The 16,565-nt window shown below is 42.6% G+C and overlaps 1 protein-coding gene across 1 annotated transcript; it reads right to left on the bottom strand.

Moving 5' to 3' along the window:
- Nucleotides 1-12,496: 12,496 nt before the first annotated feature.
- On the bottom strand, nt 12,497-16,088 carry LOC103703034 (uncharacterized). Its single transcript, XM_026802928.3, has 2 exons — nt 14,086-16,088; nt 12,497-13,009 (listed from the first exon to the last, which is right to left on the bottom strand). Exons 1-2 carry the CDS (start codon nt 15,986-15,988, stop codon nt 12,861-12,863), a joined length of 2,052 nt encoding a protein of 683 aa, XP_026658729.3. The 5' UTR covers nt 15,989-16,088; the 3' UTR covers nt 12,497-12,860.
- Between the last annotated feature and the right edge of the window lie 477 nt (nt 16,089-16,565).

The following is a 16,565-nucleotide window of genomic DNA, read 5'->3' as shown; positions in this document are numbered from 1 at the left end:
TCCTATATAAGTACCTAATATCTATTTAGTGAATAACCGATGTAAGACTAAATATACGCCCCGCACGAGTCCTCACAAAAACTTGATTGAACAAAAGTACATTTTCTTATTTTCTTGCCACAAGAAAGCTTGATTCAGCACCTATGTAGAATATCTTATCCTTGGATTGACAAGTTCAAGTCACGCTACCAAGAAAGAAGAAAAAGGAGTGCTATTTCACTTTTTTTTCCCAACATAACAAACGAACAAAATATTGATTTAGGCTTGAATCCGAATTTCAAATAAATGCCAAGAGCATGGCTAAGTATCTCTCGCCCACAATCTCTGTTACAAATCTATTAATTGCAGTCACTAATCATTCACAAATTCCGCCCGAGACATTCTTGAAGAAAAGGTGATAACCAAATTGGATGCTTAGCAAAAGAAGCTGCAGGAAAGATCTTGATACAGGAATTACTGAAACCATTGCCTAGCAGCGCATTAGATCGGTCCTTGCCGCAACATCTGTCCTAACTTCTCCCATTTGCTGCAGCTTCTATGAATAAGTTGGCAGAGCTTACGGCAATCTTGAACATATTGTTCATACTGCAGCGACAAAACCACCATATGATTTGTCTTTTGCTCCTTCAGAGACGACATCCTGAGTTCCAGATCCTTTTCTCTCATCTTTAGATCCTCCAGCATCTTCTCAGCCTCGGCCACATCTCCCATTTTCTTCGCTCTTTCCGCATCATGTAGTCCCCATTCTGATTTTTCCTCCAACTCCACATCCATCTGCAAACCAACTACAACCATGTCCCATTCTGCCCTCTCCATCCAACGGTTCATAGTTGTGTATTCTTCATTCTCATCATGCACTGTCATCAACCTCGCCTTTTGTGTTTGAAGCTCTTCTCTGCAGGCAGATAACCGCACCTGGATATTCCTAAACTGTTCCTCAACTTGTAATTTCAGGTTGAGAAGTGCGCCATGCAGAGAATGAATTGCGGGCGTTGTTATTTCTTTCATTTGCCTCAACTCTTCTTGCAAGGTTCCGGCCCTATCTGACCATCTCTGAATATATAGTTTAAGCGCTTTGCATTCTCGCTTGTAGTTTTCTATGTCCCTCCAAGTCCCCTCAACTTTTCTTCCATGTGCAGTTTTAGCAGTTTCGATCATTTCAGTTAAATCACTGCCGTAGACCCGCAATTCATCTATTTCTTTCTGATTAAGACTACTCTGCTTTCGCATTTCTTGAATCTCCTTCTCGAGATCTGAATTCTGTGCTTCCAATTGGCTTTGATCTTGCTGCTGCTGGAACAGACTTACTTCCGGTTGACCAATCAAGGTTTCAGCTTCTTCTGCTTCATGCAGCACATCCTGATCTGACGAAGTTTGCAAGGCAAATGCAGGCCTTACGAATTCATCCGCCCCTTCCAAAGTTTTCAGTGCCTCGTTCAAATTGTCCACCTTCAGATTGGTATCTATTATCATGTTACTTATCTTATCAATGCCAATCTGCAGTCTCATATTTTCGGCTTCAAGCCATTCCACTTCTCTTCTAAGAACATCCACAATCTTTCTAGAACCCTGTTGCTTCTCACTTGAAACTGCGACATCTTCCAAGTTCAAAGCTTTCTCATCCTGCAGAGCCTGCAACATCTCTTTATCTGTGGTGTTCTCTGCCTCTTCTGACTGACATATGCCACCAGAAGCCACTACGTCACCAGCTCCCCCTTCTTGGACTTCAGAATCATCATTCCTGGAGTACAAAATGGCCAGCATCCTATTGATTCCTTCCTCATCATATAGCTCGGCTTCTAATTGTCGTCCTTGCTTCAGAAGCTCTAAAACAGTCAGACCCATAGCCTGAAGTTCCCTCTCAATCCTTTCGTTCTCAATTGCCAGTCCTTGATTATCATGATGCAGTGCCAACTTTGCCTTTGCTATTTGAAGCTCGTTTCTGCAGGCACATAACCGCATCTGGATATTCCTGAACCGTTCCACAACTTCTGATTCCAGACGGAGAACCGCATCATTCATAGAACGTATCATGGGTTCTGCCGTTTCTTTCATTTCCCTGCACTCTTCTTCCAATTTTAGCATCCAACCTGACCATCCATCGTTACATATTTTAATTACTTTGCACTCTTCCTCGGAGTCAACTAGGTCCCTCCTGATCTCTTCTACCTTCTCCTTGTGTGCAGTTTTTGCAGTTTCAATCATTCCAACTAACTCATTGTGACGGTCCCGTAAGTAATCTATTTCTTTCTGGATTTGACGACTTTCTTGTCGCAATTCTTCACGTTCCCTCTCAAGTTCTGACTTTTGTGCTTCCAACTGGCTTTGATCCTGCTGTTCAGGGAGTAGGCTCGCTGGTTGACTAATTAGGCTTTCAGTTTCTTTTATTTCATGTAGCACATCCCGAGCTGATAAAGTTTGCATGGCAGATTTAGGCCTCGTATATCTATCTGCCCCTTCTTTTACTTTCAATACCTCATTCAAAATGTCCGCCTCCAGATTTGTATTTCTGAGTGTCATAGAAACCTCACCAATGTCAGTCTGCAGTTCCAAATTTTCAGCTTTTAGTAGCTCAATTTTATTTCTGAGATCATCGATGAGCTTTTTAGCATCCTGTTGATTCTGACATTCAACCACCACATCTTCCAAGTTCAAGGCCTTCCCGTCCTGTTCAGCTTGCAGCATCGCTTCATTAGTGGTTTTCTCTGTCTTTGGTGACTCAGGTAATTCTACAGAAACCATTGAATCTCCTGGTTCACCTTCTTGGGCTTTTCCAGGTTCGACATCACTGCAGCACCAATCTTTTGTTACTTCTTCCGGCATATCAACCATCATCAAATTAATAAGCCAGAGAACAGTTACCACCACATAAGAGCAACTTTGCTTGCCAATTCTAGCACCCATTAGTTAGCTAACAGAATATTCGAAACCCAGTCTAAGATCTTTATCTTTATATTAGAAACGAGGACTTATTTCAAAGCCATGGTGCATTGCATGAAAATTAACTCAAAAACAAAAAGGAAAAAATTGAAGTATACAAGACTTAAGAAACATGTAAACATGTATGCAGCCCAACCACTTCATATGTAAATTATCCCCTGATATAATATGAATTCATAGTTACCTGACAAATCTGTTTAGCTACTTATCATAATTAGAATTATTAAAAGGAAGATCGAGTTAGTTGATCTTCAGAATTTCTTTACATTGTCAAAATAAAGCTCTCTGGACTACAGATGAGAATATTTTTGAAAGCTTTGCTCTGTATGTGTGTGTGTGTGAGTGAGTGTGAGAGAGAGAAAATGATTCTTAATTGTAAATATAAAGATTCAGTTATATTCGTAAGGCTCCTTCCACAATATATATTTGTAATATTAAATTAAAAAAGAATCCACTCAATTACCTGCCAATTCTTTGTTGCATTTCAAGAATTTTGTGTTTCTTCTGTGGGCCTTTAATATCAGATGCATCCTTGTGCTTCTCAAGCCCCGTACCTTCCACTGGCGTCCCCGCATCTCCAACCTGAGTATCCATGTTTCCCACTTCACCTTCTTGAGTATTGTCCGAGTCCGCTACAATTTTAGGCATGCACTTTGTCATTTCTTACATTGCATGGAACATCATTTAAGCATAATAAAGGCAGGCACATTTTTAAGCTAAGAACATAAATATAATCAATGACCAAACTCCTAATGTAACAACCTAAGACCTCACCCAAAATGACTAGTCGAAAGGTATTATTTGAGTTCTTTGATCTTATATAAGTACTAAAGATCTCCTCGGTAAATAACCAATGTGGGACTAAACGTACACCCGCACGGATCCTCACATACTCCCCCCATTTAAGCCCTAACGTTCCCGTCAGACTAAGGGTTCAAATCCATTAAAATATAATCACAAGCACCACGATCGACCTGTGGTCAGCTTCAATGGATCCGTGCTGCAGCGTCTTCTAGTCCACATAGGTTATGAGTCGGGTCCGCTCTGATACTGTTTGTAACAATCCATGACCTTACCTAAAATGACTAACCGAAAGGTATTATTTGGGTTCCTTAATCCTATATGAGTATCCAAAATCTTCTTGGCAAAAAACTGATGTGCGAATAAAGACACGCCCGCATGGGTCCTCACACCTAACATTAAGACGGTTAAAATCATCCAAAAAGAATAGAAATTATTTTGATTTTCCGGCCAATAACATGATAGGTTAGCCAATAACATTTTGTTAAATTTCTCGAATTTGCCATTGTCATAGTTCCATAAACAAATACAAGCGCACTTCTTCCCAAAAACAAGCAAACTTATTCCATTAGGAACCCAACAACAAAGAGAATAATCTGTTCCCTTGTTTTGACCCTGATCACCACAGAGATGAGATCAATGTGCAGAATTCAAGGTCTTTTTTAACAAACAAATCAGAATCCAAGAATTATTTTTTTGATAAAACATAAAATCTTTATAAATCTAAAAGCAAGATCTAATGAAAATTCTGAAGTTTCGCTGATGGTTCTAAAGAACAAGGCTACTGACCCATGAATTTAACAGGAAATGAAAACATCTACTAGAAAATACCCTTTCTTGGTGTCAAAGATCACCTGATCTCTTTTGATTCAAGATTCCACACGATATGAGAACTGTAACTACTCGAATTTTTCATCGTGAAATCTCAGGTTCCATGACATTTAAAAACCATTTTGCAACCACATTTCCATTTCTTACCATGATATTCTCCCAAGAAGTTGAACAAAACTGCATTTCTTTCTTTTCTTTAACCTCTATTATAAATGAACCTTTCTCAGTATCAAAGATTGGGCTGATCTCTTTTGGTTCAAGATTCTTCAAGATATGAAAAACTCTCAGTACCACAACTCCGGGTATTGAAATCCTTCGTTCCATTACATCCAAAAACGGTTCCGCAACCACATTGCCATATATTTTTTTTTTGAGAAAAACACATTGACACTTCTTGAGGCTAGCATTCTTGCAAGAAAAGCTAAATAAAATCGGCACCCTTTTTCCCTGTATCAATCGGTTTGTTTTCTTCTCCATCTCAAACGAATTGATACAAATGAAAGAAACATAGCTCTAGAACGACAGACGACTTTTGCGTAAATTTGCAACAAGATGTGAAAGAGAGAAAAGAAAGAAAAAGCAAAGGAAGGAAACAAAAGAGGTATCTCGATTCCATTAACTTACAGCAATGCGAAAGCAATTACCAGAGCAAGAAGATGCTTGCCGAGCTTTCTTTCTTCTTGGGAACTCCGAGCCCCAGAAGTGGTCTTCTGGCAAAACAAAGGAGGCCTCAGATTTCTAAAAAGAAGACCCACAACCAGAACAGTGACTTCTTCTGGGATTCAGGAGAAAAGGGTAGGATTAGTTGTTGAAGAAGAAAACAGAGGGAGAAAGAGAACAGAGGGTCTGAAGGCAGGAAAGAAACCAGAAACGGTTACTTGAAATCATATATGTGGGAAAGGAGAGGGTAGGATCCTGGTCTATATAATAAGCTGTGCTTAACTGGATGGTATAGTTAGAGAGCTGACGTGTACGGTCTTTTTTGGTCCAAATCTTTTGTTTGCGGACAATTAACATATTATTTATACTAAAATATTTGCACAAGGAGAAAATATTAAAAAAAGAGAAAAGCAATTTTATTTTTCTATTCCATCATATTCGGTATAGGGATTATATATAAAAAAAAAAATATAGACTGATATAGGATCATACTGACAATAAAAAATATTACTGACTAATAAAGAAAAATAAAGATCATTTTAACGAGATTATGCTAATAAAAGAAAATAATATAGATTGATACATAATCACGTTAATAAAAAAAAATTATAGGCGATGTAGGTTGTTACATAATCCCTTAAATTATGCGGATAATTTGCAACTGGTTTGCTAGTTGAACTTGCAATCATCACGGTAATTTGCAGGTTCAACATTGATGGGCACCAAATTATAGCTCGTGATTTTTACCTAACATAATATTCCTTTTAAAAATAGAAAAGTGAAAATAAGACAAAAAGCAAAAGATAACACCCATTCTTACTGTCAATATTAATTAATGGATCATAAAATTCATTAATTGGTGTTGCATCTTTATTGAAGACCAAACAATATTCTTATTAAAAGAGTGTTGCGTAGGTACCCTCCAAAAATCACTTGTTTTTTGTATAGCTTGCAAATTACCCTATGTTTACATGGACGCCCAACGATTTTTGGCTAAGGGTGTTAATGAATAACCATTTTGAATACCATTTAATACTATTATATTTTATATTAATACCCCTTAAAATTTTAACATTCCATCGGGCGTGCTCGCGTCGGCGTCCGGGTTTGAAATACTACGGGAATGGCCCAGCCTCTGGAGAGGGAGGCGGCCCATCCGATCTTGTGGGAAGGCCGGAGATCGGTATGGTGGACGCTAGTACCGGGCCGCCCAACTTGAAGCGGTCCAGAAGCCTGACTACGGCCTCGAGGCCCAGCCCTGGTGCGAGCGGTTGCGATGGGCTGGATGCATTGACCGGGTTGACTGCGAGCGTGGACTCTGCGAAGGGTCCGTCTGGAAGTTTGTCCTCCCCATCGCAGCCACAACTGGGTGAGTGGCCGGCGGAGACTCACGGCTGGCCTCCGGTTGAGGCCCCCTCCAAGAGAGAAGTCCCGAAACGGGCAGCGACGGCCCCGTCGTTGGTGGTGGTGTTGGCTCCGGTGGAAATCCAGCCCAAGGATGGTGCCGCTCCCGAGCTTCTCCCTCTGCCCCCCTTGTGGGAACTAACCGAGAACCGCCAGCCGGAGGTGGCGAAAGGGCAGGTCGGCTCATCGACACACCGCGGTGAACAAAAAGCCCCCCCTGCTACCCGTGGAGTCCGGTGAATCGGGGGGGCTTGACGCTGTTGTGCAAAGGTCAAGGAGGCTCTGGAGGGGAGCGCTTGGACCGTGGGCCAGGCGGGTGAGACCCAGGTGGATGGGCTGGAACCAATGGCAGTGGGCCGCAGCTCACAGATCTAGACCATCCTCCTCCTCAATTATTGGAATGAGGATACTATTTTGGAACTATAGGGGGCAGGGAAGCCCTCCTTTCTCCTTGCTTTTAGGAGACCAGTGTAGGTGTATAATCCGAATATCTGCTTATTGTTTGACACACGGTTATCAGGGAGGAGTCTACTTTGGATCAGAAGGCGGCTTTCGGTGTCTTGGGGATTCTACACAATCGAGTCTCGTGGTCTTGTAGGGCGCATCATTGTAGTCTAGAAGCTTGGAGCGGCCATTGCGGGTGTCTTCCACAAGTGTACCCAGCATGTTATAATAGTAATTTTTGAATCTAATGAACCCTCTTAGCTTTTGTTCAGCATTTCTTCAACACCACCGAGATGCTCGAAGCTTGGAAGAGAACCTACATCATGTTGATCCCGAAGAGACAACATGTTTTAGAGCCCAACCACTATAGGTCGATCAACTTGTGCACTACCTTATACAAGAAAGTTGTACGGATCTTTATTGTGCAGGATGGAGCCAATCCTCCCCAAACTTATCAGCCCGAAGTAGGGTACCTTTCTGGAGGTGGCAGAGTATTAGTCATAATGTTCTCCTTGCTAGGGAGTTCATGCACGATCTTCAAAGGTTCCCTCTTTGTCAAGTCTTATAACTATTAAGCTCGATATGGGAGAGTTTATGATCGAGTTTGTTGGGACTTCCTCTTCTACACTTTGGAAAGTTTTAGCTTCCATAAGGTTTGGATCCAGTGGATTTTGAGCTATGTGCAAGCCCCTTCCTTCTCCATCCTGATCAACGGCACACCGACAGCTTTCTTCAGCTTTTCAGTTGGTCTCTGCCAAAGTTGTCCCCTATCTTCCTACTTGTTCATTGTTTGTGTTGATGCTCTTTCCCAAGCTCTACGGGCGACCTACTCTCACTGGTTACTTGATGCCTATGTGCTTGCCCTAGGAGCTCGGTCGATCTCACACCTCTTCTTTGCAGATGATAGTCTACTGCTAGCTTGGATTTCCATGAGGAATGCAACCACCATTAGAAGAGTCTTGGAGGACTACTACGCTGCTTTGAGACTGAAGGTGAACCTACTCAAGTTCACTATCCGCTTTAGCTTGAAAACCAAGCCGCAAATGAGATGCTCCATCAAGGATTGCCTTGGGATCTCTGAGCAGGAGGGGCTCTAATGCTACCTGGAGTGCCAATCATTGGGTGGAGGCTCTGAATAAGTGAGTGTGTTAACATCGAGTGAAGCATCTAAGAATGCTTAGAGGGCTAGCAGGCTAGATCCTTATCTATAATGGGCATGTTGACCCTACTGAGATCTATCTTCCGCTCTATTCTAGTTACCTAATGTCTAACACCATTATGCTGATAGGGTCTTTGATGAAGCTTAAGCAGCTACTCCGCAATTTCCTATGGGGTAAGCATGGAGGTGGGCATGGGGTATACCTGGTTGCATGGGATTGGATCTGTCAACCATTGCGAGATGGTGGGCTTGGTATCTAGTCCCTGCTGATTAGGAGGGAGATCCTGATCGCCAGACATGCTACGAGATTTTTGCTTGAACCTCATAGCTTTTGAAGTTTCATGATGAGGGCCAAGTATGGCCGGTGGACCTCAAAGGACGAGATCCAAGTTGTGGAAAATGGTTCTTTCATCTAGAGAGTGATTTGTGCGCATGCCCCAATGTTGATGGCCAACACAAGATGGTTGATCGGGGCCAGACAAAGTGTGTTTTTCATGAGGGACACCTAGGTGGATGCATTTCCCTTGAGATGTTGGCCGACCACTATCAGCATTGAGATGGCAGATAGCATATCTGGGGAGCGGAGGTGGACCATAAGCTTGATTACTCAACTATTTGGTAGGTATTTTGCTGAGAGGGTTTGGTCCCTCGTGGTCCTTGGGCATGGGGTGCTCGATGTGAGGGTTTGGAGTTCCACCTGCAGCCCGAGAGTGAGGGTCAAGGACCTCTATCATCTCTTCAGAAGTGAATCAGCATAGAGGTATGACAACAGTTGGATCTAGAGGCTCCGAGTTCATCCCATGATTGCTCTGTTCATCTGGAAGCTTTCTTTGGGCCACTTTTCAACCAAAAGTGTTCTAAGTAGGAGGGGCTGGAGCATTCTCCCAACCTACCTTAATTGTGAGGTGGAGGAGTCTATCAACCATGCTCTCTTCTAGTATGGGCAGGAAGCTCAAGTATGGAGGTTGGCTGGTGCTAAAGGTGGCAATCGGGTCGAGTCTGGTCATAAACGGGTCGGATCACATGCAGGTCGGGTCAGAAAATCATAAACCTGAACCCAATCTGTTTATTAAACAGATCAGAAATTACAATCTGAACATGTCATGTTTAATAAACAGGTAATCCGACCCGATCCGTTTAATCTGTTTAATAAACAGATAACCTATTTGCCTAACCCGACCCAACCAGTTTAACCCGTTTGCCTAACCCGACCTGTTTAACCTGCCCAACCCGACCTGTTTAGACCTGTTTAACCCGTTTAACCTGTTTAGACCTGTTTAACCTGCCCAACAAAACGAGTTAAATTGTTTAAACGGGTCAGACATCTAAAATCCGTATCCGACCCAATTAATAAACATGTTAAACGGGTCGACCTGTTTACGACCCGAACCTGTTTAGGCCAAACCCAAATCTGTTTATGGCGGGTCGAACATGGGTCGGATTGGCGGGTCGAGTCATATTTTGCCACCCCTAGCTGGTGCCCCCTTGAAGGTGCTTCACTCTGCTACCCTGTTGACACCTTCTTGAAGTATCTTCGGACGAGCTCTAACAAGCTGCCATCTAGATCTACTACTATCATTGTCGCCTATATTGCTTACCATATCTGGCTGGCATAGAATATTTAAATGTTTAGGGAGAGCAGCCGACCCACGAGATTTATATTGGAGAGGGTCTTTGTTTAGGCTACTGAGATCTCCCTCTTATACACTATTAGAGTGCCCTTGATAGCTCGGGACACTTGAGACTCCTCCTTAGCTCTTGTAGTGGCCAGGACAGTATTCATCTCTTGAGAGCCCTCACCTCCAAATTTTCTAAAAGTAAACTTCGACGGCTACATGCTGGAGGGTGGCATCAGAGGTGGAGCGAAATTTGTGAATAGAAGCCCAAACTCTAGATTTGTTGCAGCAGATTGAAGCCTCATTTTTGATACCTCGGTTCCTAGAGCAAAATTGAGGGCCACTTGGGCAGGCATCAGCTATGCTCGGCGCAAGTTGAGAGCCAGCTCCATCTATGTAGAGGGTGACTCTGCTACAGTGATCTCTTGGATTCAAGGGCAAGCTAGAGAGATGGATGCAAACCCCCTACTACAGAACATTTAGAACCTATTAACGGGGGTGAGTTTATCTATTGTGAGGCCCCATGTATAGGAAAGTAAATTGAGCTACGGATTGGGTGGCCTTCTTTATAACTCATCACTCCGGCTATATGCTGTGGATCATCACTTTGGCTACGTGCTGTGGAAGGGTTATTCACTTGCTTAGGGGCATTCTAGGATATGTTATTTTTTTATTTTTTTTTTGGTTGTATTTAGAATAGTGAATTACTTGCCTTAGTGCGAAAAAAATAAATATAAAAGTTTCGATAGAAAGATGGAATAAAATTATCTATATTTAAATAGTCATTTATTAATATCGTGGAAATAAAACCTAATAGCAACGCTGCAAGAAGCCAAGAACGTCCTTCCCCCACGCACACACGAAACATTACTTTCCCGGGAGGAGAAAAATCAGATCATGAAGACATGGGCGCCGGGATGGCAAGCGATGAACCACTCATAGACGGCGCAACTGCGATCACCCTCACCATACCGTCGGTCGTCCATCAAATCCACCCCTCCGCGTCGGGCTGCCACTCCATCCACCGCTCAAATACCTGGCGGGCGCCGTCGACGTTACCGAGCGTCTCCTCCTAGTGGACGTACTTGAACCAGAGCAATGCGCAGGAGGAGGGAGATGGCCCGGTCCCAGACGTTGCTGGCGTGGTTGACGAAGCAGTTCCACATCTCGAACTCGGCGTACCTGAGCCAGAGGGAGTGGTCTCGGTGGTCCACCTCGAGGGGGCGCTCCCAGATGGCGCAGGCGGGGAAGAGGTCCCTCTGCGACTCCTCCCACCGAGCGTACTCACCGTAGGCGACTGCGGCTCTCAGGCTGTCGAGGCGGAGGAGTACCTCGAACTCCTTGCGCTTGCGGAGGCAGTAGGCGGAGAGGGCGTGGGCGTTGCGCTGCTGCTGCTGCTTGGCGTTGGGAGGCCATTGTCTATTAATGTCTCGTGTCTATGGATTAGGGTTTTTATAGGAGGGAGGAAATCCAGGGGTAGAACTTGCACAACCGAGAGGGTGGGTGCAATCCACGGCGGACTTTGAGGGCTGTGCTTCCATATCACCAGTACGGATGGCTAGATCTGCCAAAGAAAGCAAAGTTTGCACGGAGCTGAAAGGACGCTCTGGGCATCGAGCTCTAGCCTCTAAGGAAATAGAGTTGGTTCTCACTGTTCGTGCATATATCGGGTGTCTGTGGACCAGATCTGTCCTAGGCCCAAATCAAGTCCAACGCACCAATCTCAGGGCCGCTCGGGTTTCGGCCCGCTTCAGATCCACAGGTGTGAGGCCCGAGCGCGTGCCAATGGTTGTGCATAGGATATTCCCCCTTTTTGGCTGCCCAACAGGAAGTTATATCCTACGCCGCATGCACCATATGGTCGTGCATCATGCCAATGGCCTCATATCATTCCCAAAGGCCCCATTCATTCAACGCTCGTGTTGTTGATTAGCCCATAGGAGAGAGGCGGTGTGATTGGTGTGGTGCATGACCAGGCTGGTGCATGCGGTGTAGGATATAATTTCTCCTACCTAAGTTTTATGCGTATGATAAAAGTGTTCCCATACCAATAACTTTGCATGAGTTTGGCTCCACCAATCCTATCACCAAACAAGAGATCACAAATCTACACTTTGTGGCAAGTGTTAGCTGGAGAAGAAAATAAACAAAACTTGTATATCATGAAGAAATGTAACTTATCATGTAATTTAGCTTACGGCGCATAGGTTGATAAACTTCACTTTTATCCTATTTAGTTGCACTCAGCCATCACAACACAGTTAATGTTTTAGGCAATCATTGTAACTTCAAGTAAAACTTCATTCGAACCTTATTTGACTGGTTAGCTTAAACTTGCAGGTCATATCAAATTTCATCAAAAATTACAGTGCTGCAACACTCTACTCTATTCTAGTAAGTCATCGGTGAGAATTTTTTTAATACTCTTATAACAATCTTACGTTCCAGTCATATGATTTTTGTCACGAGCAATCAAGACAGCTACTATGGAGAGCAGGATAAAAAGAACAATACTGCATGTAACTATATCATCTGATCATGAAAAATTGGCCAATATATTGGTTAATCTGTTCAACAAGCTTTAATTTAATGTCACCATTAGCCTCTTAGGCTGCCTTTTGTACCTCTTCCTCCTTACAGTCCTATGACTGGCAAATAGCTCATACTGAAGGACCAAGAAGTTCAACAGCGTAAGTGTATGTACTCAAGACAGGCAGCAAATAAAAACAAATGTCTTCCAATATCGTCTATCTTGATTGAAGATGAGCTTGTACATAGTTTTTCATATGAGATCTTTTAAATTTGAAGATCAGTTATTCTGAAAATATAACTGATGTTTGAAACTTTGTAGCTGTCATCTTTAAAGTGCTAGGAACATCTGATAAAGGTCCTATATAACTAAAACCCTTTACCTATACATAGTCTGCTATTATACTTCCTTTGTTTCTTTATTTTTCCCCTTGAAGGAACAACAAGCACTTCGGTCGAAATTTGGGCCTGAAGGACTATGCTAACTCTGAATCTGATGCATGCCCTGAAAACCTCCGTCTCGGGCTCATGACGACTGTCGGCAAGTGGGTTTCCGATTGCATCCTCATATTGTATCCATGTACTGTTTTTTGTGGTGGTCTTACTGCTCCTTTTAGCTGCTGCCCTGTAAGAGCCAAGCACATGAAGATCATATTATAGATTAAACTTGGTGATCAGCTTGTGGCTGCTACTGTTATCACATGCATGGAAAAAATTATTTTTGGCCTATTAGAACCGATTTTTTTACAGCATGGAATGGCGCATATGCAGAAAAAGATTAAACACAAATATGACTAAAAGTGTTCCATGTCAAATTTCGGTTGAATTCAGAGTTGCAAAATTTTTAGAACTAGAGGACTCAAAATTCTAGTTTGCACATTTTTCTGAAAATAGATAATTCACATGATTCAGCTTCTCTGTTTGAATTTCTGTATATATTCGGGAAATAACTCACAAACAAATTGTTCTAGATAATGAGAGTCCTCAAGTCAGAAATTCAATCACAAAACTCAACTATTATTTGACAGACACCATATACTTGATGCTTGTATTGCCTTAAAAAGATACAACCATGAGGCTCCATGTTGGTCAAGGGCATAATTGTTGGAATTCGAGGGCTTTAACAAATTTGAAGTTGGATGCTATACCATTACCATTAAAAAAAATGAACACGACTTCCTATACTAAATAGAAAGACTAATAATTAAAATTCACTAAAAGCATATCAAAAGAAAAAGTTAAAAAACAAAACTTTGAAGAAGTTACTTCCTATGCTACATACAAAGACTAGTAATTAAAATTCACGAATAACATATTTATAAAAAAGTAAAAAATAAAGTTAATAGTCATATTGTTTACAATCCAAACTCTTGAAAGTATCCCTGCTAGTTCACTGAAGTGCTAATATGCAGTAGCATGAATTTTCTGATTGACAGCTGAATTTCTACTTGAGCTGAATGTTTCAGCGCATTGATACTATTATTTCTGCCTTGTAAACAATTCACAGATATTAACTTGTCGCAATGAATGCAGCCTACATAGGATATGCAACTTAAAATCAATATATACGTCCATATAATTCGCATTTCATGCAGACATCTTCTACAGATCAAAATTCCAACATACGAAGAACTGCAAAGTGCTGAATGAAAAGTCGACAGGATTACACTGAAAGCCAAAAGAGAAGGCTGTTGATTTTACCTGATTGCAATTTGAGTTTTCCATTTGCCTTCCTTGCGAATGGTTTCTTTTTGGCGTCAGGACTGACCTGAGGTGATGATGGTGATTTTAACAAACCAACAGGAGCTGGGAAAGGATCCTCCTGACTAATCAAATTGAAACCATTCTCATCTCCACATATCGATGTTGCCCCCTCACTCCCTGACTCTGAACTCCTCTCCCTAAAGTTCAGATTAGTCCTCTCCCTCTCCATAACTCTATAAGCAAACATCTGAAAGGGGACTTCTGAGACTGTTAGTGCCTCTGCAGTTGCCCATGTTGTGAATCCCTTGGACAGTGTCGCTTCGAGATCAAAGTAGTCTACCGGTGGAGCTGGTAGGTCAGGCTGGCCACGATCCGGATTCATAATTAAAAACCTCTTGATGTAACGAAGAACTCTACAGATAGAAGAGAAGCTCGGTCGTTGGGAGGGGTCGGCCTGCCAGCATCTTTTGGTTAAGTTAGTGAGGTATTTTGGAGATGGCAATGGGAATAGCGGCCTCTCGCCTGCCCGTATGTTTCTGCTCATCTTATCTCCTTGAAGGTGATCATCCTCAAAAGGTATTTTTCCAGTTAGCACCTCAAAACAAATCATTGCAAAACTGTAGACGTCTGCCTTCTCTGTGCATTTGGAAACACTAGGCTCTGCGGACTGTTCTTGCTCCGAAAGAACCTCGGGTGCATACCATATGCATGAATCTGTAGCTGTTTGATTTGTCGAGTCTCTCGGCTTCTTCAAACTTGGTAGCCCAATTCCCTGGATTTTTACATGCAAGTAGCCATCTGGATTAGAATTTCTCGGCTTTACTAAGATGTTGGACGGGTTTAAATCTCCATGAAATATCCCACGAGAGTGGAGATACTCCATTCCTCTTGCAATTTGTAGCATTATGTCCACTGCCACCAGCAGAGGAAAGGGGAGCCTTCTCTTTGTGGAGCATATCTCTTTGATATAACTAGAGAGATCCTTGCTCATGAGCTCCATAACCAGAAACAATTCCTTCCGCTCCTCGTCAGAGAAAGCATACATGATGTGCATTATATGTGGGTGCCTGAGCGATGACACGAGCGAGATCTCTTGCTTCAGTGGCTCGATGTCCCCGAAGAAATGCCCGACGGCGAAGCTCTCCCCCATCCATTGGACCTCCTTGTAAGGGCCTCTTCTCCCCAATCGTCTTCTTACCTGGTAGTCCTTCGACCTCACCAGGACTGAACTCGGGAAGAGCTTCCCTTTCGGAGCCAAGAGAAGCTCAGCAAGCTGTCTCTCTTGCTTTGCTAGAGGCGTGGAACCCGAGTTTCTCTGCTCAGACATCATTTCTGAGAGAATCCACCGATCCTCCTTCCGGACACTACCCAGTCTGCTGCATATGTCCTGCGAAACCAAGTACTTCTTTCCGAACCTGTGCTGAAAAAGGTGTGGATCCATCCATTCTCGCTCATACTTCTTCATGAAGACAAGCCTTTTCTTCTGGATCACTTCTTGATCACAACCTGATATCTCTCCGACATTCTCGATTGCCTCAAGCACGACATAGATGCACCATAACAAATTGTGCAGATGGAAATCGATGCAATCACTGTTCTGATTGAGGCAAATGGCTTTAGCCCACCAATCCTTTGTCTCCAAGCATTGTCGGACATAGTGCTCTCCTTCCTTGAATACCCTGTAAAGTTCTCTGAGGGGGCTCTCCAGTGCGTTCCACTTTGTGAATCTCTCTTCGAATCTTAGATACTGTTTCATCTCCTCTGCGACCACTTCAAAGGCCAGGCTGAAAGCATCCACCAACAAACAGCACTGGCGCTGATTGATTTGTATCTCATCTTTAAACACCATCTGAGCCTTGAGGCTTCCCAGAACCCCTCCTACCTGACGGAACTGCTCCATTGGAAATGCAGGGGAAAAAAATGGCCGTCTCTTTTCTGCTAAATTCTCTCAACCTTCAGCCTGAGAGAAAGATATGAACATTTCGCATCAGACATAACATAATTCGACCTTTAAATCAAGATTTTGATCTTCTTTTCCTCAAGAAAAGATTTTGCCTTTCAAAAAATGGACATTTATTAGAAAATATATTACCGAAGATCAGGATTTTTTTTTTCTTTTTTTTCCCTCCTCCAACAAAATCAAGGAGGTGAAAGAACATGAAGAATTTATTGGTGAAAGCGGCAATTCTTATCACATTCACAGAATCCAGGCCCACAATCAGGTTTTGGCCATCAAGTTCTTTTGAATTTGATGAAACCAAATGCATTTCAGGAGCAAAAAAATAATTTACCGTACACTATTTTAGCAATGTAGCATACAATTTAGTCACCAGCACCTGAGAAATACGAAAAATAATTCTTGGCATTCTTAAGCTTACAGATAACTACTTACTTGATGATTCTTTGGTATCACAGTCTTCAGCAGAACAACACGATTGCGAATACCGTTTCAATACAAGACATAGTAGAAGATAAAA

This window comes from Phoenix dactylifera, chromosome 5, assembly GCF_051530095.1.
Source record: "Phoenix dactylifera cultivar Ajwa chromosome 5, Ajwa_hap1_PhDact_Kaust_v1.1, whole genome shotgun sequence".
In the NCBI taxonomy this organism is placed as follows: Eukaryota; Viridiplantae; Streptophyta; class Magnoliopsida; order Arecales; family Arecaceae; genus Phoenix; species Phoenix dactylifera.
The sequence above is the reverse complement of the archived record's forward strand: the minus strand, read 5'-3'. Positions and strand labels throughout refer to the sequence as shown.